Source organism: Purpureocillium lilacinum (assembly GCF_023168085.1).
Source record: "Purpureocillium lilacinum CBS 284.36 DNA, scaffold_4, whole genome shotgun sequence".
NCBI lineage: Eukaryota > Fungi > Ascomycota > Sordariomycetes > Hypocreales > Ophiocordycipitaceae > Purpureocillium > Purpureocillium lilacinum.
The window spans coordinates 1,149,897-1,171,366 of NW_027072114.1; the positions used below are offsets into that span (position 1 = coordinate 1,149,897).

At 57.7% G+C, this 21,470-nt stretch overlaps 6 protein-coding genes across 6 annotated transcripts; 2 read left to right on the forward strand and 4 right to left on the reverse strand.

Annotated features, from left to right (window-relative positions):
• Positions 1-317: 317 nt before the first annotated feature.
• On the reverse strand, positions 318-568 carry PLICBS_005550 (uncharacterized protein; the record flags this gene model as incomplete). Its single annotated transcript, XM_065600747.1, has 2 exons — positions 318-368; positions 425-568. The coding sequence occupies 2 exons, from the start codon at positions 566-568 to the stop codon at positions 318-320; spliced, it is 195 nt and encodes a 64-aa protein (XP_065456819.1).
• Positions 569-1,321: 753 nt separating this feature from the next.
• Positions 1,322-2,706, forward strand: PLICBS_005551 (eukaryotic translation initiation factor 3 subunit E; the record flags this gene model as incomplete). The annotated part of the gene is made up of 2 exons (XM_018319236.2): positions 1,322-1,726; positions 1,792-2,706. 2 exons carry the CDS (start codon positions 1,322-1,324, stop codon positions 2,704-2,706), a joined length of 1,320 nt encoding a protein of 439 aa, XP_018181710.2.
• Positions 2,707-3,693: 987 nt separating this feature from the next.
• PLICBS_005552 (anaphase-promoting complex subunit 1) lies at positions 3,694-9,651 on the reverse strand (the record flags this gene model as incomplete). Its single annotated transcript, XM_065600748.1, has 3 exons — positions 3,694-6,306; positions 6,356-6,705; positions 6,867-9,651. 3 exons carry the CDS (start codon positions 9,649-9,651, stop codon positions 3,694-3,696), a joined length of 5,748 nt encoding a protein of 1,915 aa, XP_065456820.1.
• A 594-nt stretch (positions 9,652-10,245) lies between these two features.
• Positions 10,246-14,400, forward strand: PLICBS_005553 (vacuolar protein sorting-associated protein 41; the record flags this gene model as incomplete). The annotated part of the gene is made up of 6 exons (XM_065600749.1): positions 10,246-10,626; positions 10,684-10,710; positions 10,758-10,901; positions 11,049-11,734; positions 11,837-13,535; positions 13,591-14,400. The coding sequence occupies 6 exons, from the start codon at positions 10,246-10,248 to the stop codon at positions 14,398-14,400; spliced, it is 3,747 nt and encodes a 1,248-aa protein (XP_065456821.1).
• A 423-nt stretch (positions 14,401-14,823) lies between these two features.
• Positions 14,824-15,615, reverse strand: PLICBS_005554 (uncharacterized protein; the record flags this gene model as incomplete). The annotated part of the gene is made up of 3 exons (XM_018319239.2): positions 14,824-15,323; positions 15,396-15,455; positions 15,522-15,615. 3 exons carry the CDS (start codon positions 15,613-15,615, stop codon positions 14,824-14,826), a joined length of 654 nt encoding a protein of 217 aa, XP_018181713.2.
• A 2,415-nt stretch (positions 15,616-18,030) lies between these two features.
• Positions 18,031-19,945, reverse strand: PLICBS_005555 (uncharacterized protein; the record flags this gene model as incomplete). The annotated part of the gene is made up of 2 exons (XM_018319240.2): positions 18,031-19,901; positions 19,939-19,945. 2 exons carry the CDS (start codon positions 19,943-19,945, stop codon positions 18,031-18,033), a joined length of 1,878 nt encoding a protein of 625 aa, XP_018181714.2.
• Between the last annotated feature and the right edge of the window lie 1,525 nt (positions 19,946-21,470).

Sequence of the window (21,470 nt, forward strand, 5' to 3'; positions counted from 1 at the left end):
GGCTGTTTCCAACTTGGGTTTTGGCACATCAGATGACGGCGCACAGTTAGAGTTGCATGGAAATTCCAGCTCGTTTTGTTTGGAGATAGGAACAGTGGGGGTTCCGTGGCGTACAAGCTGGTGTAAATAGGTGCAGGAATGTGAGATACACTGATACCACGAGTAATGGTGAGCTCCTGCTTCAAGTCTTTTCTGATAATGTACACTTGATTATTGTCGTCAACATGATTCACGCTGTACTATACACTCGTCTTTGCTCGCAAGCATCGCAAATTGTACAATGGCGGTCACATTGGATGCCGCGCCTTGCCCATGCCTTAGAATCCCTGCTCTAGCAGCCACGTCCGCGCCGAGTCGTAGTGAACGCCCTTGAGTAGCACGTTAGCAAAGTGATGGTATCTGGAACCGTACCCGCGAGCCTTACCTTCATTTCTATGTGTTGTGTTGTGGGGTTGATTCTGATCTCCTCCTTGGGAATCTGCAGCGCCCCGACGATGTCGTCCAGCAACTTCCTCCGATCGCCATCAACTTTCTTTATCAGCGCAACTTGTCGCGTACCACCGGACATGGTGCGCCTATAGATCGGAAGCTGGGCGGACGGTGTCCGTCTGACGACGTAAGGCAGAGTCGCGAGCTCCGCTGGTGACTTGGACGGCGGAGGGACGGGAGGCTGGCTGTGTGTTCGACTTGAGCTCGTCGTGGCTTGCGAGAAGGCTGCGGTTTGTGTGATCGTGGAGAGCCGGGAGGAGATCGGCTGGGCGCGCTGGAGACAAGCGGGGCGGAGGGCAATTGTGCGCCCCCGTAAGACGGCTCGCGGGAGGAATTGGTTCATTGTGCCTGTCTCGTGATGTCGACGGCAGATGCGTCGGAAAGCTGCTGGTGTAAATAACTTTGGCCGGTTCCTGTATGGGGTGTTGGTGGAGAGACCGCCCGGAGAATCTCGACGAAGATGAACCGAACCTCGATTGAGCCAGCAATTGCAAAGACTTCTGTATCAGCCTTTCATGGTCCGCGTCGCGAGCTTCCACCTCAAATCGTCAATGCATCTGGAGGAGTTCCTCAGAAAAACTACAGATCACATGACCGCCCACCACGCAAGTGCCGGCAAATCCCCGGCACGTCGCCAAACCCCCACAGCACTTTGTGGCATTGGCGAAATTCACCAAAAATCTGCCCCTCCATTTGCAACGGTACGGTTTTGCAGCGTCCTTTCCACCTTTGCGACGAGCGAACCACCCTCCCGGCACCAACCCCCCGTTCGGCGAGACCACGCGCATCCCATCGAACCCGTCGATCCCGCTCCAGCCTCAAACCGCCCATCATGGAGGATGTTCTCAAGGCCGTCTCGGCCGATGGCTCGTCGATCATGCCCCTGCTGGCGCCTCACCTCAGCCGTCACCTGCTGTTCCCGTTGATCCAGTTCGAGGGCGACAAGGCGGAGGAGAAGGGCGAGGACGAGAAGGCAAAGAAGATTGTGTCCGGCAAGATTAAGCTGCTCGAGGACACCAACATGACCGACTACGTCGCGACCCTGTACTGCGACCTGCACGGCGTTGCCGACCCCCCGGCCGAGTACACGAAGAAGCGACAAGAGGTTCTGGCGCAGCTGGAGAAGTACGAGCAGGCGACGGCCAAGATTGCCGATCTCCTGACGCAGGACGAGGTCGTCAACGGCCTCCGGAGTGACAAGGTCGCCAACTTGGAGTTCTTGAAGAACCAGCATGGGGTAAGTGGGGCGATGATGGGACGCGCGAAGGGAGTGTTCAAGTGCTGACGGGATCGCGACGACAGGTCACGATGGAAATGGTCAACGCCCTGTACGACTTTGGGCAGTTCCAGTTCCGATGCGGGCAGTACGGCCCGGCCGCCGACATGCTCTACCAGTTCCGTGTCCTGTCCACCGACAACGACAAGGTCTCCGCCTCGACCTGGGGAAAGCTCGCGTCCGAGATCCTGTCGACCAACTGGGAGTCCGCCGTGGACGAGCTGAAGAATGTCAGGGAAGGTATCGACACCAAGCTCTTCAACAACCCCCGCGCGCAGCTCGACCACCGGACCATGCTCATCCACTGGTCCCTCTTCCCCCTGTTCAACTGGGACGGCGCCCGGGAGCCCATCCTGGACATGTTCTTCTCCGCCGCCTACATCAACACCATCCAGACCTCGTGCCCCTGGGTCCTGCGGTACCTGATCGCCGCCGTTATCACCGGCCGCACGCGTGCCCGCAACAGCTCCATCCAGCAGAAGCAGCTCAAGGACGTCGTCCGCTACGTCCGCCAGGAGGCGTACGAGTACGTCGACCCCATCACGCAGTTCATCCACGCGCTGTACATCGCCCACGACTTCGACGCCGCCCGCGATGCCCTCCGCGAGGCGGAGGAGGTCTGCCGCAGCGATTTCTTCCTCGCCTCGTCGGCCGATGCCTTTGTCTCCGCCGCCCGCCACCTCATCTGTGAGAGCTACTGCAAGATCTTTAGCCGCATGAACATCCGCGACCTGAGCGGCAAGCTCGGCCTGAACCCCGACGAGGGCGAGAAGTGGATTGTCAACCTGATCCGCGAGACGAGACTGGACGCCAAGATCGACAGCAAGGACGGCACCGTCATCATGAACCACCCGCCCAACAACGTCTACCAGCAGGTCATCGAGAAGACCAAGGGCGGCTTCTTCAGGACACAGGTCCTGAACGCCGCTGTGTCGAAGTAAGCTGCGCGCGCCAGACGCTGCGAGGACATGACGACGTGACGCGCTCCCCGCGGGTGCTGCTCGTGGTCTTGATGAGGCTCGGCGGCTACCGTCGTGGGGAGGAATATGGAAACTCTTTTCGCCCGCCACTGTACCTTGGAGTGGGCGGGCTATAGAGGTTGCCGACGACTCGGTGAGTCGCGGGACATGGGAAAACGAACAAAGCGAAGCGCCTCGCAAGACAGAAAGAGAAAGAAGACCTGTCTGTCATCTTTGGGCTGTTGAAAAGCCGCGCTCATGAGGAAACGCATGGGACACGGTTCTTGGTCCGCGGTCTGGCCAAGGATGGTCTAGATATCTAGTGCTGTTGTGGCTATGCCTCCCCCCTTCCCTCCCCCGCTGCCCATCCCCGTTTTTTTAGTCTCTGGTGATGCGGTTTGCATTGCATGGCGTTTTTTAAGTCTCTGTTCGGGAATCCGGGAGGGGAGGGTTTTATGAGTTGGGGAGGCAAGGCGGGAGGGAAGACACGGGGGGAGAAAACAGGCATAGATATCGCGGGAAAACGCACTTCTGTTGCCTTGTTGGCGTTGCAGAGGCAGCGGATGAATCGAATGATCTTATAAAAGATGAATATCTGTTCTTGAAAGCTACCGAGTGAAGACATGTCTCTTCTTTTTGAAAAGAAAAAAAAAGTTATTGAAGGCAGACACACATTCGGGGAACTTGAAACCACGGTCTGAGAGGCCTTCACTAAGCTGTAGGTGGTATGCTTCAGGGTCAGGCAGGGCTGGTGGCGGGACAAGCTGATACGTAACAAACGTGCAGTAGATCTATATCTTCCCCGTGATTATTTAGTCTTGCCTTGGTAACGTTAAGTCATGATTCATCTGCCGGCTTTCCACAGGACGCATGGACATCACCCCTCGTAGCCTCCTGCCGCCTGTGCCAAGCCCTCCAAGGCCCAGCCCGACCTTGCTACACACTATCCGTAGCAGACACACAGGCATTCTACGACTCAGACCCCTCCTGCGCGGCCAGCCACACCTTTCCCTTGAGGGCCTCGATGGCGCTGTCCCGCATCCACCACACGTCTTCGCTGGCCCGCGGCGTCGGCGGCGTGTCCGGAGGAGAGTCCTCGCGGTGGGAGGAGCTGCCCTCGGCCGGCGGTGGCCTTATGGTGGACTGGCTGTCGGCGGTGCCAAAGGACTGAGAATGAGCCGCTCCTTGTGACGCTGACGGTGGGTGATCGGTCTTCAACAGGCGGTGGCGAGTGGCGCCCCATTCGAAGAGGAGTCTCGCGCCCTCGAGGCGCTCCCTGTCGCCGCCCTCGGAGATGCCGCGCTCGAGCTCCAGGCGGGCATCTAGGGCGGAGCCAACCTCTGCTTGGCGGTTGGTGGCCTCCAGCAGGGACGCCTTCTCGGCATGCGTCACGTCCTGCAGCGGCTCCAGATTGAACAGCCACTCGAACGGATTCTCGCCTCTAGTGTCCTTGCCCAGTTCTCGCAAGGTGGATGTGAACTCGCCTTCGCGAGGAGGTCGGCGCTGCAGGTACAGACTCTGCGACTCGGTGAAAGCCCGCTTGACATCCTCGTTGGAGAAGTCGAGCTCGACGTCCCAGTACTGAGGTCCGCATGAGGTTGATAGGCTAGCAATCTCATCAAGCGGAGGTAGCAGGCAAGGAGTTGTTCTTTGAACATGTTCGCACGAGGAACTGTCTTTCATCTTGATCTGCACCGAGACGGACACCGGTTGTCCTGTAATACTGTCCTTGGCGACGAGACAGCGCTGCTCTGCCGCCAGCACCCAAAAGTATCGGAATGCCTGGAGGTGTGCGCGGTTGTCCATGACGGTCGTGGGGAAGACGGGATAAAATGCGATGAGGAGAGCGGCGATTGCTTTGTTGCTAGATCCAAAGGTTGCCGTGCCGCATCCGAGGAATAGCGAGCCGATGGCCAAATGAGCCGCGAGATGGGATCCGTATGGCGTGTCGGGATCGTCTCGGCCATGGAGTGCACGTAGTCGGCGGAGAACGGGGATGTCGCCCGTGCCCGCCATGACTATCGAGCAGGAAAGCGCAACGATGTCTTGACACATCCGGGCATTTGATCGCGCAAGTTCCTCATCATAACGCGGAGCGGCATCGGGATGCTCGCGAGGAGTAGCGGGTATCCTCGATATGCGCATGAACTGATCGAGATAATGCAAGAGAAGATCCCGCACTTTGGTTGACGCACTGCCTGAGAAGCGCAGGGCAACCGAAAGACACAGCCCAGTCAGGATGCTGTAAAAGGACAGGTCGATGGACCGCAGCTTCGTAATGCCCATGAGCTTATGCCTGTGACGGTAAGCAGCGGGCAGGTTGTTATGGACCCAAGCAAACGTTGGCTCAATCTTGGACCATAGAATGAGATTTTTGGTGACAGTCCGCAGCAGGAGAATATCTGGGCGGATGTAGTCAAACTGGAGGACGGAATCAGGCACGTCGATCTTGCGAGCCACGATTTGGTCCTCTGACTTCATGAATATGAGGGCAATAGCCATGACAGCACCCGCTGCGGCTCGGTCCAGGATGTGAACGATATCGACGTTCTTTGTTGCGGTAGCGTGCGCAACCAGTTTTTCGGTAAGCCTCATGTCGTGCAATCCTTTGAGATCGTTGCCTTTGCCGAGGTTGATCAGACCCAGGGCGAACCCTGCGGCCAGGCGGTAACATTCGCTTCGCAGCGGCTCCTCCTCATCCTCGTCATCTACATGCTCGATTTCAGACAGCATGATCTCGCTCATACGCCGGTGCTGACTGTTGCAGTACAGCAGCCCGATACCCATGATGCCCGATGTCTGAGTGAGAGGCGAGAGATTGAGCTCCGCTGCACCGCGAGGGAGCATGCGTGTGGCATGCACGGAGAGGAGTCGTGTGATGAGGGAGTCCATGGTTCCCATGTATGACGCCGCGAGGCCCAAAAGCAACCCGATGGAGGTCATGGTGTGCTTCGGCGTTAGGTACTTGAAGGCAACCCACTTCGCGACCCCCTTGAGATGTCCGTTGAGACCGAGGGCAAGGAGGAAGCCTGCGTGGCGGTTGCTCAGTTCCTGGCCCGGCTTGTTGTATAGGATCCAAGATGTATCGATACCCTTGGCTTGCGGAGAGATGGCCAATCCTGCCGCAACGCCCTGGTGGAAGAAGCCCCAGCAGACCTTCTCTTCCGTGAACAAGGCCTTGTCAACACCGACAGTGACATTGGCCGGTTTGACAACGCAGTTGAGGTTGAAGCCGCCGATGTGAAACTTTTGCGTGATGAGTGGGTATCGTAGGCTGAAGTATAGCAATGCACGTCCGGCTGGAATCGCCAACGTGCCCGTAGCAATCCGTGAGACGAGCTCCTTTTGCTTCTCAAGATACTCGCTTTCGGGCCAGCTTGGGTTCGGGTCCAGGCGGACGACCCTGGCCTTGTGAGTTGAGAGCAGATCTTGGGCTTCATTGAGACGGCGATCGTCTTTGAACAGTGCCCTGATGACGGCCTGTCGTTCGGTGCCGTCGCCCTCGTCGTATCCCAGGCTATTCGTCTCCTCCACGCTCTGGCAAAGAAGCCGAAAGTCCCAAGAAGCGACGTGCGTCGGGGCCTATTCGGAGCTTTAGTATTGTTCCCATTGACACGAAGAGAGTCCTTACCAGGATGCTTGACGTTGCCAAGCGCGGCCGCTTCTCCGAGGATAAGATAAGGCTGATGTCGCTACGGTTGACCAGTTCCAGGAGCTCATGCGACCATTGCGAGGGTGGATGGGGCTGACAGAGAGATATCGCATCCAGTAGAGGCGCCAACACGGCCTCCGGAAGGGTTTCCAAGACAAGACTCGTGAACCCACAATCTCGCATTGCTTCCACCATCTGGACGGCTGTCGACTTTGGCTTGATGATCTTGAAGAATCGCTTCATCATGAGAGTACGAGGGGTGATCAAATCCCATCTACTGTCCTCCAACTTTTCGGCCTCAGAAAGCCGGGAGCTGGCAAAGTATATGTCTGCAGGTGTCAAACATGGTTTTCCTCGCAAACCAACAAGGCGCGACTGGATCCATTCGAGGACATCCGGCACGACTGGAGGTTGAGGAATCGGGGACTTCAAATTCAGCTCTGCCATAAGTTAGCAAGCTGCAACACGGGATGCTGGAATTGAAACCTACCAGTGTCGTGGCGCGAATCGACATCCTCCTGGATACCGAGCTCATAAATGGACCAGAAACCGTGCCACTTCAGCCATCTGGCAATCTGACACAACAATACCCTCAAGTCCGCCCTTCCGGGCGAAACGTACTCTGGCGTGGTAATGTCCAGCTTTTGTTCCTCCAGCAGGAGGTGTAGTGCCATAAAGATGTCAACGGCAACCTTGCGGCGTGCGTCTGTGTTCCGCCCAAGCGCTGTGGGCAGGTACCCAGACGCACCAAGGGCTGCTTCGCCCAGTGGCGAAGCCATGTACTCCCTCGCTAGAGCAATATGTCTTGAAACAAACTTCTGAGAAGTACCATGCTCACTCTGAAGAGACAACGACGCAGGCTCTTCGTCCTCGTCGAGAGCCCACTGCCAGCCCTTGTTCAGCATCCAGACGGGACAGCCAAGTGCGTTTGTAGTTTCAGACATCTCCAACGCCCGCCAATCCTCGGATTCCTTTATGGAGCCGAACGAGCCCGATGGGGGCCTCTTGCGGCGCACTGGCAGGCGAGCTGCCGGTGTTGGCTTGACGTCCGATCTGCCAAGGTTCAGAAACGAGGCAAAGAGTAGAACAGCTAATGCGGACCATTCCACGTTAACAACAGATTCGCCCTGAGAGTTCAGCCACTGCATGGCGTGTAGCCATCCGGCATGAACTCGCCCGCCGAGTGAATCCGGTAGCACGCTCCTGCAAATTTCCAAGGCTCTTCGGACTTGGGGACAAGAAGGTTGCAGTTGAATTTTCAGCTGGTGAAGGCGACCGTCCGCGTCCGCTACGTCGACGAGGCCATTCTTTCGCGGGAAGCGAATGCCGGTGATGCCGCCGTTGCTCAGATCGATGACCTCGGACTTCCTGTGCTTGACGTCTCGATCAGGCGCGCGGCCTCGGTATTGCAGGTCCCTCGTATCGTCCACGAAGAGCAACGACAGAGAAACTTTGGTCAGTTCTATCCACGGGGCCTGAGTGCTCAATTCGTGGCGCCCATCCATGGCTTCGGAAAGGACTAAGATGACCGACAGGTCCCCGTCGACAAGTTTCGACGAGTCCACCACGTTCTGAACTTTCCACTGCTCCCTGGGTACGATGGATGTGGCTGCCTGGCCAAACTTGTCTTGCACTTTGACATGTAGCGTTATCAGCTGCAGGCGTCTCTCAAATGAGTCTTGAATGGCAATGAGAAGCTGCGTGCGCTGCTGGTCGTCGATGGCAAATGCTGGGGCTGTAAGAATGAAGACCTTGGATTGGTCACGAGCTGGCCTTGTCGATGTTGAGTACCGAAGATGAGTGTTGTCCAGCGATATCGTGTGGATTCGGGTGAAGAGAATTTCACGCTGCAAACCATCGAAATCGTGATCGTCTAGTCCCATGTTGTGTAGGCCTTCGTCGAGCCCAGCATCGATGGGTGCCTCGAGCAGGCTACCAAGACTCGGACGAACCGGATGTTGGAAGCTGGAGCTTGACCGTCCATGCTCGTGCCGTTTGGAGACCCCAGTGTTGGGCACAAGCGGCTGGTCGGCAAAGACGGATCGCTCGTGAGATGCTGAGAGATCTGCTCGAGCAAGCATTGAGCTTAGTCGGCGAGAGCTACGCCGAGCAACCCCAGGGCCCTCCGTATCTTGCTGCTCGAGTGACGTTACCAGATCGAGCGGCTTCTCAAGCTTCTCGCTCTTTCGTTGCCGCTTTCCGGGTAGCGGTGCACCAAAGCTTTCCCGGAAATTCTGCTGGACTGGCGTCGACGTGCCGCTCGCGAACCCAGGCTGCATTGAGCTTCGACGACGACCGTTTTGCTTCTTTGTCTTTTTGTTCTGCCCGATGAACTGGTCTTCGTGCCGAAGATACGTCATGCGCCACACGCTGTACGAGCTGGTTTCTCGATTGATGGAGACGCCGAGGACGAGGGGATCGCGTAGCCTCTTAGCAGACGCCACAGGTAGGTCGATTTGCTCTATATGCAGTATCTCCTCTGCTGGGTCCAGGAAGACGGGCTTCCCCGCTGTCGCCCGTCTTGTTGTTCGAGGGGCCTGAGACTCGGGATCCGTGACTACGAGGCCAATCTCCGCCAAGGGGTCGGTCAGAGACAGGAGCCGCGGCCAGTGAGACTCTGGCTGCTCCATAGGAGCATCCCACATGTTCTCCAGCGTCGAGCGCAGACTGAGATGGAGGGCCTTTGGATTTCCAAGCCCCTCTACGGAGAAAGTCGTTTGTTGAGAGCTGTTGAACGCCGTGATCTGGGATGACACGAACGAGCTCGGCGGCGCGCGAGGAAACTTTAGAGACACGGGAGCCGTGCTTTCGGCCTTTGCCTTTCGCTGTATGACGACACCGACTGGCCCGGCAACGGCAGACTCGACCTCGAAGGGCATATGGACGATGTGGCTCGTCCCGGACAGAAAGTAGATGTGAGCCTGCGTCTTGAGGAAGACTACCAGGGCTTTTTCGAGGGTGGGAGCAACATCCTGTGCCTTCTTGGACGCATCGCGTTTGGTTTTGTTCGCTTCGGACGAGGGAAAATGAGCGAGGAGAGCCTGCGTGACGGGTTCCTTCTCGAGGTCGAACTTGAAGGCCTTTCGAAAGATGCGCCCGCGGCACCAGACGACGGAGGTTTTCGTAGTCAGCAGCTCGTCTTCGTTCTCGTCTTCGCCCACCGTAACGTCCCAGACGTACGAAGACGCTGGGGCGTCTGGTTGTATCAGATTTTCCTGGACCGCATGGTGAAGCCCGGCTGGCTTGTGCAGCCCCAGGGACTTGACCGTCGCCATTGTTTAGAGAGCGCCATGGGCTACCGGTTGTGTCGCTCGGGTCGTGGCTGGCTCGTATTTGGCGCCAATGCTGTGGAAGATGGCGACGGACCACTCGTGGAATTGCTGATCGGTCGTCGAGGCGGCGGCGGGAGGAAGCCTGGACGCCGGGAAGCAACAGTCGCGTGTCGACGCGCCTCTGTTAGCGGACGTTTGAAGGTCCGATGCAAATGGCGGCAGAGGAGGTGCGGCTTGGTGGGGTTACAGGTGGTTGCTTCTTTCGGAATAGGGCGTGCTCACCTGGGCAGTGACCTAAGCTCCCCTCAGCTTAGCACAGGTCACCAGGCCGTGACGTACTGGGCATGAGCTGCGCTGAGGCGCTGCAAGGTACGGCGGCCGGAGCGACTAACAGGTGCTGCCTTGCCGCGAGATGAAGCCCGGGCAGCTTCCTCCACCCTCTTCATCCTCAACCCGCGCGGCCCCGACGACGACGACCGCCCAGCGGCCCGCAAGCTTTCCATGTGCTGCGAAGACGGCCGCGCCGTTCCGCCCTGAGTTCCACTTGCATGCCAAGGGCCGCGCAACGCCCCGGCATGAGCTCGAGCGGTCGCCGCAATGACGGACCAGCCGCCTCAGCCGAGGCAAGACGACGATGTGCAACCAAGCAGCAACGGCCATTACGAGGCGCGCAAGGGAAACGACCTGGCCACCAAGCCGTCGGCGGAGACAGCGAAGGCCGAGACAGCGCCTAGCGATCGCCGCAAGTCGGATTCGCAGTTCTCAGATGACGATGAGGGCGAGGACATAAGCAACGAGGAAGAAGACGATGATGAGGAGGATGATGATGGTGTTGATGAGGACGATGACGACGAAGACGAAGAGGAGGAGGAAGAAGAGGAGCCACGGCTGAAGTACGCGCCACTGACCCAGCATCTGCGAGCTGTGTATCGCAACGGCGATGCGACAAGCGCCTTTCTCGTCGCAGGCGACAAAATGGTATCAAGACCGTAGCCACCGTCCTCGCCTGTGCCATGCTAACCGTCCTCTAACCAGATCGTTGGAACGCACAACGGCAACATTGTCAGTAATTCGTTCACACTTGACCGGACGAACTAACATATCTGTAGCATGTCCTCCAGCTGCCCATCTTCCAGCCCCTTCGAGTCTACCACGCGCACTCCGCCTCGGTCACCAGCATATCCATCTCTCCATACCCGCCGCCGCTGTCCAACGACAAGACCGACTCTGCTCTCCGACCACCCGCCTCCCAAGTACGACCGGCTTCGCGGCAATCGGATGCGGCAGCGTCCCCGGCCGCAGCGTCGCGCCGACCGAAAGAACCCATACCGCTGCCAAGGATTCCATCCAATGACATATACGTAGCAACCTCGTCAATGGATGGTAATGTCTGCGTTCAGTCTCTGTTGGACCTGAAGGATGTCCAACTACGGAACTTTGCCCGGCCGGTCCAAGCCGTGGCGCTGTCCCCCGATTTCAAGACGGACCGTACTTATCTCTCGGGAGGCCTTGCTGGTCAGCTCATTCTCACCGTTGGTGGAGGGCCTGGCCGGAGCACGTCGACAACCACAGGGACTGCTGCGGCCACGGCGTCTGGCTGGCTGGGCAGTATGGGGCTCAGCAGCAACAGCGGTAAAGACACAGTTCTTCACTCGGGTGAAGGGACCATCAGCTGCATCAAATGGTCCCTCTCAGGAAAATACGTTGTCTGGCTGACGGAGCATGGTATCAAACTTATGCGGTCCAAGTCTCACTTGGAGAGTGCGGACTCGGACCACGCGTGGAAACGCATCGGCCATTTGGACCGTCCCCAAACGGCCGAGTGGGAGACGATGGCCGGCGTGTGGCGTGGTCGCGTGGAGTGGATAGATGAGAAGGCAGTTGAGACTGACGAGACAACCCCGTCTCATCAATCCGACGCTGTTAACAAGCCACACGCGCAGGCCGCCAATGGCAACAGAAGCATCGAGCGTCTTCTCGTTGGCTGGGGTAGCTCCATTTGGTTTATCCACGTCCATCCAGGTGGCCCGGGAACTGGTAAACAAGCCGGCGAAAGGACGGCAGGACGCGCAGAGATTGCCAAAATGTGAGTCGTCGCCTGGACAGGAACTCTTTGAAGCTTCTGCTGACATTACCCCAGTCTTCGAATGGATTGCATCATTTCTGGAATTTCATTATATACCCAAAGTTTACTGCTTGTGTTGGCATTCTGCAAACCTGACGAGGAAGACGACGACGACGAAGAAGGTTCGCATCCGCCCGCTCGCGGCCACAAAGCAAGATCGTCGATCGGGTCGACAGGCAGTGGACCTTCTGGTGGGATTCGCCGGCGACAGAACAACCTACCGCCGGAGCTCCGATTAATCGACCTAAATTCTCAGGCAGAGGTGGACAGGAACAGCCTCAACATCAGTCGCTTTGAGCGACTCTCGGCAGCCGACTACCACTTGGGGGTCCTGCCAGCGCACACAGCAGCCTCGGCAAACGCCTCGAGGGGCGCCTTGGAGGCACTCGCTGGGTTTGGCTCGGAGGTATGGAATGCTGCAATCAACCCGAGATCGCTCTTCAGTTCGGGTGCAAGCATACGAAGCAGAGACAGCGGTGACGATGCCACCTCCGGAGCGAGGACGGCAAGCACCAGCGGGATAGTACGACCAAGCACGGACGCAGTTCCATCAGTCCATCCAAACCTGGCCAAGCCCGGTGCAAAAATCTTCATCCACAGCCCTTACGAATGCATTCTCGGGACCAAGAGAGACTTGGCGGACCACCTTTCGTGGTTGGTGGAGCATGAGCAGTATCAACGGGCGTGGGAGCTCCTCGACGAGAACCCAGACATCCTGACGACGCCACTAGAGAAGCCCGGGGACGCGGCACCGCCTACACCTTCGAAGCGGCGTATTGGGACCGACGACTTCTTTGATGACGATTCTGTCACGGAATCCAACCAAAGGAACGTATGGTCTACCGCCGAGAAGGAGAAGCGGAGAATAGGAGAGCTGTGGATACAGGAGCTCGTCGAGGAAGGCCACTGGGCGGAAGCAGGACGGGTGTGCGGCAAGGTCCTCACGACTCCCGATCGATGGGAGAAATGGGTGTGGACTTTCGCTGGAGCCAAGAAGTTTGACGACATCGCCAACTCCATCCCCTGCGAGCCCATGCACCCACCCCTGCCATCAACGATATACGAGGTGATTCTGGGCCACTACATGCAAAGCGACAAGCCGAGGTTCAGGGAGCTACTCGATCGATGGTCAACCGAACTCTTCGACGTCAATACGGTCAGCACAACGCTGGAGAACCAGCTGAAATACCGTGATGTTCGCGAGGACAGTGTTGAGGACGGCGAAAAGGGTCGAGACTGGCGCATCGTCATGGAAAGTCTTGCCCGCCTGTACGAGGCCAGTGGGCGGAACCGGGATGCCCTGAAATGCTACATCAAGCTACACGATGCCGACTCAGCGTTCCGACTTATTCGAGAAGGCCACCTCGCCGAGGCAGTGGCGGACGACATCCCCAGCTTTATTGGTCTGAGGGTCTCGCCAGATCGAGTGGACCACATGTCCGAGCAGGAGCTCGTGGACGCGACGTCGGAGGCGATTACACTCCTCGTGGACGAGGCACAGCACGGGCTTGTGCGCCCAGAGGTCGTGGTGGAGCAACTACAAGCGAAGCACATGGACCGGTACTTGTACTTTTACCTCAAAGGGCTATGGCGTGGCGAGGGCATCAAGGAACACAGCGGCGAGAACATGGACCGACTGGTCCTGGACAGCCAGTCCTTGGTCGACGACTTTGCCGATTTGGCGGTGCATCTGTTCGCCACTTACGAACGGGCCTTGCTGATGGGCTTCTTGAAGACGTCGACATCGTACACATTCGAAAAGGTAAGACTTTGCGACAGAGCGTGGAACCAAGGCGTCGTGAGCTGACATGTCCCAGGCCGTACAAGAGTGCGAGACGTTTGAGTACTACGACGAATTGGTGTACCTCTATTCCAAAACGGGCCAGATGAAGCGAGCCCTGTTCCTCATCATCGACCGCTTAAACAACGTCCAGAAAGCCATCGAGTTTGCCAAGGAACAGGACGATCCAGATCTGTGGGAGGATCTGCTCAAGTACAGCATGGACAAGCCGAGCTTCATCCGTGCCCTTCTCGAGCAAGTCGGCACAGCCATCAACCCTATAACGTTGGTCCGGCGCATACCAGAGGGGCTTGAGATTAAGGGTCTCAGGGAGGGTCTCACGCACATGATGAAGGAGCACGAACTTCAGCACAGCATCAGCTCTGGAGCGGCGCGCATATTGAGGAGCGAGCTCGCCTCTGCACAGAACGAGCTTCGCGCCGGACAGCGTAGGGGCATCAAGTTTGAGGTTGTGTTGCCCGATCTCAAGGTGCTGGAAGGTAAGGCAGCCTCCAGTGTGGGCGGAGGGCCAGCGCAGCAAGGTGCCGACGAGGGCAAAGCCGAGCCCGATCCTCAAGCGCCGCAGCCCGGACGCTGTGCAAGCTGCCACGAGCTGTTTACGGAGTATGAGATGGAAACGTTACTGGGCTTTGCCTGCGGTCACGGGTTCCACGTGAGCCATCTGTTGGAGATGCTTCACAAAGGCAAGAGGAAACCGGACATAGACCTAGGGCCGGACGAGGGAGAGAGGAGCAGATACGCGGTTGGGATGAAGGTCATGAGAGCACGGCTGCTGAAGGATAAGGTCCAGAGTGGCTGCCCCATCTGCCACGACAAAGCGGCGTAGATGTCACGGGGCGAGGCACATACATACATGGCATGGCGGCGATGGCGTTGCGTGGCTGAGAGCGTGTCCTGCAACATTTCACCAAACTCTGTATGCGCTGCGAATTTAGATACCACGATACAATCACCGAGGGTGGAGCGACGGCCCGCGTTTTGAATCATTACCAGTCGTTTATTGTGTGCCGAAGACAGCACCTAGCTACAGAAGGGTATTAAGACGCCGATGCCTTGGCGTTCTCATGCAAGATGCCGCGATGCAAACCATGTACGAGTGCCCCTCCTTTATGCCTCCATCCGATCCTATGCCTGACAGAAGAAAGAAAAGAGTCCCCAGCCGTTCCGTCGTGATGCAAGTCCACCTATACGATGGGCTTTGAACGTCGGTCAAAGCCCACCAGCACCTGCTGGACCTGAAGAGGATGGTTTAGACGACGAAAGCCATGGCCATGGCCGCGGCGCCATAGGCGATGCCCTTGACAAGGCCGACGGCGTTGTTGGCGCCGCCGGTAGGAGTGGGCGGAACGCCAGAGCCAGAGGCAGTACCGGAAGCACCGCCAGGCGACTGGGTGGCCTCGGCACCGGTCGAAGACTCCGTGGCAGAGCCAGAAGCACCAGCGCCAGAGGAGAGGGTGCGGCCACCGGCGAGGGCGGAGGACTCAGCGCCAGGGGTCTGGGTCACGACGACGGGGCTGCCGCCCGCGTTGGTGCTCGTGATGACGGTGGGCGCGGCGGGCTTGTCTGAAGCAGTGGGAGGCGGACCGCCAGAACCATCGCCCGCAGCGCTGCTGCCGGAGCCGGGAGCGGGCGCAGGCGCGGCGGCGGAGGACTTGGCAGCTGGGGGCGCGGCGCCGCCAGTCGACAGGGAGACCTGGCAGTTGGTGGAGTGGACGATGGTGCACATGTTGAGGGAGTAGACCAGCGAGCCTGGGATCGGAACAAGGTCAGGGATTGTACACGTACACAGGGGCGTGAGAGGGAGGAAGGGGGAAGGCTTACCAGCCGAGGTGGTGGATCCGAGCTCCTGGGGAGGAGCAGTCTCGGTGACCTGGCTATTCGCTGCAGAGAGTTCAGTCAGTAACCATGCTCGAAAGCGAAGGAATCTGGTTCTGGGGGGAAACGCACAGTAAGGAGCCTGGGCGGCGCCAAAGACACCGGCAGCGAACACGGCGACGAGCACCATGATGCTGTTGACAAAGGCCATCTTAGCCGCAGACATGTCGTCTAGTTGATGGTATTTTCCCGCTGAGTCGTTTCGTTTCAGACGAGTGTCTCTTCAGAGAGACAAAGAAAACGGTTGTGGCGTTTTTGTCGAACGCAGAGTGAAGACGTGTGGTAGGTTTGGCAAACGAATGGTTGACCTGCAACACACAAATTTGAATCGTTAGAATCGAAAGGAAGATGCACACACAGACACACGGACGAGAAAAGGGTGAAGAAGGGAGGATGGCGATGCGAAATAGCAGCCGTCTTGGATCGAACACAAACGACACCAAAGCAGAGAAAAGACGATGTTCTCGACCCTGGGTTAAGAACCCAAGTCAAAAGGGCGAAACGGCTGCGTCGTCGACGTTGGAAGGGAGGATAGAGTTTGGGATCTGCGAGGGATGATGGCGGGGGGCCGTTTCAGGAACGCGATACAGCAGAATCTGCGATACTTCGTTCCAGAAAATGGCAAAAATCCCACGCTGAAGAGAATGACGAAATATGACTTACCGTTGCGGAGATGGTAACGCGAGTGCGTTGGGCGTGCGTGGTGTGGTGGACTTTTGTATGGAGTTTGTGTGTTGAGTCGTGTGCGCGGGTGGAAGGGAGGAGGAGAGGGAGGAGGAGGAGGAGGAGGAGAGAAAGAGGTCGGCACAGCTGGCGCGCGATGACAGAAAACTAAATACGTGGGCGGCCGGTCCTTGAGTCACTGGCAGGCGGGCGCACACGACTGGTTTCTTATGGCCTGAGGAACAGGGAGCAGTGTTGCGCGGCAGCGGCAGCGGCAGGGTTGAACATGAACAGACGAGCGGTCGGTCTGGTGCCAGCTGCGTTGCCGGGGAGGCGGTCGTGCGATGGGCGCGCTGCCTTGTGCTCAACAGTGCTGTGAATCAGCGCACGTTGCCCGGCTGAAGGGCAAGGTTCCACTGGCCAGCAGGGCATTTTTCAGATTGCCCGGTTGTTCTGTTCAGGCAGCTGGCCATGGTCATTTCCTGTTTGATGCGCGGTAGTAGATGGGATGAAGGACGATGATGATGCTAGGCAACGTGGGCAACAAGGGAGGTGTGGTCTGCATCCACTCGCCCGCCCCTCCATCCGAGGGAGAGCAACCTCCTGAATTCCTCGGCCGCAACAAGGTTTTCCTAGCATTGATCTACTTGCCGCAGACACCATGCTTTGCATGCCAAGGCACCTTGATTTATAGCCCCCCCAGGATCCGCCCGTTGATATGGCAGCGCGCGGAATCTGGGACTATTCGCACCCATGGCCAGCTGAGTCTTGCCCCAGCCCCCAGCCTCCAAACTTGTTTGATGCACTAATAACGGATAATCGCAGAGACTCTCTGCGCCGCGCTGCAGCACGCGCTGAGATGTGATTGCGAGCTATTTTGCGTTGCTTATGCAAAGAAAGAAGCTGAGAGTGTATGCGCGGCCGTGTCTGGCCGACTGACGGTTGTCCGGCATACGTCCATGCGCCGTGGGCGGATGGATCGATAGGCTCGGGCGCTCGGCAGGGGACGGACTCCAGCCTCCTCCCATCTCTGTCGGTAATGCGGTTGGGAGGAATACGTCGGCGGGGAATGGCTGCCGACCGAGTGCCGCACTCCGTGGTAAGTATTCATGAAGAAGGGTGAGGGAGTTCCGCAGTGAGGAGTTGCTGCTGCTCGCCTCGAGACACATCGGACACGACGGCTTCGGCCACGACCGTATCGCCCAACGCACGCAGCCGAACGGCCACGAATTGCGTACCACGCTCATCTCGCGAAACAAGTTGCAGTTGAAGTGTCGTCTGCACCACGATGCCACTGCGTGACTTGACGCAGCCACGGGATTCGCCTGTGGTGCGGTGTCCAACGCAGTGCCCTCCTTTACACAAGGTCGGGCATGTTCACCATGTATCAACTGGTGAAGCTCAAGGCTTCCGGCGACTTGCTGACAGAGATGGCTTTTCTATGATAGAGGTGTCCGCACGACGAGCATGACTGACCAGACAACCGCCTGATGATGGCTTCCTTGTTTGCAAGACTTACTTCAATTTACGAGTTGATAACATGAACCCACCGATGCCCAATATACCTTCCGATCGACGCCCGCCTCGTCCTAACATTCAGCGACCACTAAATCCAACGCCTGCGACTGCGCATTCGTCCAACGTGAGATGTGCGGACAGTGCTGGGGATGTCGATCTTCAAAGCCCCCACGCAATTGATCGCAGAGCCTAAGCCCTGGTCGATATGAACAAGTTGCTTTCCAGCTCACGCAGGCCCTTGACACAAGTATTCAGACCGAGTGTCATCTCAGAAACGCGCTCAGCATGCAGAGAACCCGAAGCGATGGATGCAGCCACTTCTTCCGAAAAGGCTCGTGCAGCGAGGCGATGTGACTGGACCATCATCCACGGCGACTGTCGCAATGATTAGCGAGCCAATTCAATGCTTTTGAGGGAAAGAAGGGGAGGTACTTACTGGATGTGCACACATGCGCCGCGCGTACACCGGCAGGTCGCTTTTACATCCCGGCGCCGCAGTGGCGGATGCTGGAACTTGACTCGTCGACGAGATGATGGCGACTTGCATGGCACTCACCAGCCGCTGCTTTGAGCGGTATACCTTTGTTGACCGAAGAGAACAGCAGAGTCGCTCGGCGGCGGGGATGTGTGTTGGGGGTAGCTCCCCGAGACTCGTCTCCAACCTCTGCGCGACATCGCAGAACAAGAGGATGGCAAGGTCAGTGTCGACCGAGGAAAAGCTGCACATACGCCAGACCTGGCGCTGTGACTGCAGGAGAGAGGATCTTGTCTTTTGGTCAAAGGACCCAAAGCATCGTCTCCAGAGCTCTATGAGGGCTGCCATGGCGACATAGTGCCGATCAATATCACCGTAGTTGGCCTTTGTGTAGTCCTTCCGGACCATGTCCGCAGCGAGCGTGAACCGAGCCAGCGCCCTCCATACGACAATGGAAAGGGACACCGACAGCCTTCCAGAATGGAGCACAGACTCGTCGTCGTGGGTATTGCGCCGCCAAAACTCAGTGAACGGTTGCCCATCCTGCCTCGCACGCGTCATGATCGAGTCCTCGACTTGACGCTGATGAGGCTGGGCCACCGACAGTGATGAAATGTCGACGTCTGTCATGCTGACCGGGGTGGGCGATTGCAATACCGGGCCGTCACCTGCTTCATCGTCTTCTAGCTCTGGGGGGAAAGGGCAGGTCTTTCCGTATGACGTGCCAATGGCAACGGCATTGTATAGTGAAACCAGCCACTCGAGGGCCCCAACCAGCTCCCGAATCGACTCGAGGACGTCCGCCGCCAGGTTCAGGATGTTCTGCTGATGTGCCCCAAGCTTGGGGCTCGCGGTCGCTTTGGCCGAGGCCGTATTGTTAGGGGCTGCAATGCCGTTGCGCGCTTGCGAGCAGAGCCGCCTAAGGCGCTTGATGCCTTCGCAAAACGCATAGCTCGCGTCCTCTGTGTCTTGCTCAGCAGGGCTATCAACGCTCATGGTTTGCGGCGGCGTGATGTTGCCAAAGAGAACGAGCGATAGCGCCAGACGAAATGATCTCGTGGCTGACATGTTCCCAAACACCATCGCCTTGGCCTTTCGCCACGAGACTAGAGCAATGTCCCTATCCCTCGAGGTTCCTGTGTTCTCTGGGGATCCATCCATGCTCTCCGCATAATCGCCATTTGCGAATTGAGCCGCTGACGCAATTGCAACCCATTTGTATGTCTCCGTGATGGCTGCATCCCGGGAGGACGCATACGGAGGACCCAACAGCGCGTCGAGAACACTCACAGCCCGGAATAGACACGGCCCCTCCGTCTTGGGTAGCGGGCCGCGGGTTTGGTCGGTAGGATTCTTCCAGCAGCTCGCGACCCATTCCTCAGCTCTCTTGATGTATGTGGACAGCTGAACGCTTGTGCTGAGCGTCTCGTAGGCTGCAATCCCGCATTTGTAGAAAGGCGGCATGCTCCCCTCAAGAAGGCACTGCGAGAGAAACGAATCGGATATGTCAACGTAGAGGCCAAACTGCAGCGAGCATGTTCTGTCGGCAATCAATCGCCTCGAAAGCTCCGTTTCCAGGGCTGATATGGAAGCCAGAGCTGCGTAGACCGAGTCGCTCACATTGCTCGTAGCGGTCGAACCTGCGCTGCCGCTGCCGACGGTCTCCTCAGCGGGCTCAACAGGCACACTCGCATGATGTTTGAGCGGTTTCCTGCTGGCGAGCCAAGACACGGTGCATTCCGAACCGCGAATCTTGCACGCGGAGCAGGGCGTAGTGGGTTTGCGGTTCCGCGTAGCTATACCACGGGGCAAGTCGCATGCCTTTTTCGATACGCGGCATGGGTCGCAGGCGTGGTTCTGACGCCGCTGTTGTCGTCTGCCCGGTATATGCTGGACTGGAGCCCCTAGATCCTGTACAAATCCACTGTTTGCAATCGCCCGTCCAATCTGGCTATCGTGGTTACTGGTAATAGTCAAAGGAGGCGAGAGCTGGGCCTCGTCCAACGAGTAATTCTCTTGCGTGGCAATGGCTGGTCCTTCGGCGTAGTTACGCGGTAGCTCTCCGACCTCTCCCGCCCAAATCGCAGCGAACTCTGCCGAAGGACCGTCGAGATCGCTAAAAGCTTGGTGAAAGCCATCGAAAGCGGCTTCTATGTTGCTTCCCGCGTCAAAGCTCCCATGAGTGTGCGTCTCGGCCGATTGTAGCCCCAGGAGGTCAGTGAATGGTTCTTCGATGTACACATATCTGTCATCCTGATGGCCCGATTGCCAGCCGGAATAATAAACATCATGCGTGAACAATGATTCCATCATATGTTGTAAGTCGCTTTACTGAGTGATAAGAATTGTTCGAGGGGAGTGCTTGTGCTCTTGCAAATGTCCGACAGTCGGGAAGGGGATAACGACATGGAGCTGCCCCGGACAAATGCACAGAAGGCAATTGGTGCCCGCCATTTCCTGTTCCCCCGGACTAAATCAGTGGAGACGAGGGTTCCAGGGCGGCCCTATCCCGCACTTTCGAGCAAGCCACAAAGAGGGACGGCAGATGTGCCGGGGCGAGACTGCGGCAGGACATAGCACCAGCAATCGCTCGTGAGATTCCTGTGGCTCAATGTTGAGGCAGCACGATGCATGTGCCTTTGAACGGCTTCATGGCGGCTCTACACAACTTTGAAGACATGAGGTGGTATAGTGCTTCGTACACGTTATTTGATTACTGACGGAAAGAGTAAACTGTTGTCTTTCATGAAGATACAGATCGCGAATGCATGCCGTTTAGCGACAGTTCTGTCCGTGACCATCGGCAGCCCAAAGTTGTCGCAGATATATCCAGATTCGACGCCGAAGATCCAGGTAATGCACGGCAGAGCCACCTTGCCTCGCAATTTGCAAATATGCGTCGACTGCCCTACCTCAAGAACACAGAAAGGCAGCCGCAATCGCCACCGTTCGGAGTGCTACCCCGCCAGTGATTCCGGCCAAGTGGGGCCGAACCTCGGAGCCGCCGGAGCCGTCGGAGCCGCCAGCTGGAGGCGTCGGGGTCCGCCAACCGACCTGCGTCCGTGTGCGCCGCCTCGGAATCTCGGCACAGTCATTTCACCAGTGCCTCGCCTGGTTCAGTTCGATTGTGAGGATCGGGGACATGGGCGTCGTTGCTCTAGGATGAGTTTGGCGGTCAATGACATGCCTGCTCCGGCCGCAGTGTAATGTGGCCCATCCATCACCTGCGCTCTCCGTCTCACCCATGATCAGTAGTGTGGACCAACTTGCCGGATGCCACCCCGGATGTTTCCAGCCCACGCGAATCCCCAGAAAATCTAGCAACAATCATGCGAAACAAAAGCGAACCTGATGGCTTGCCGTGG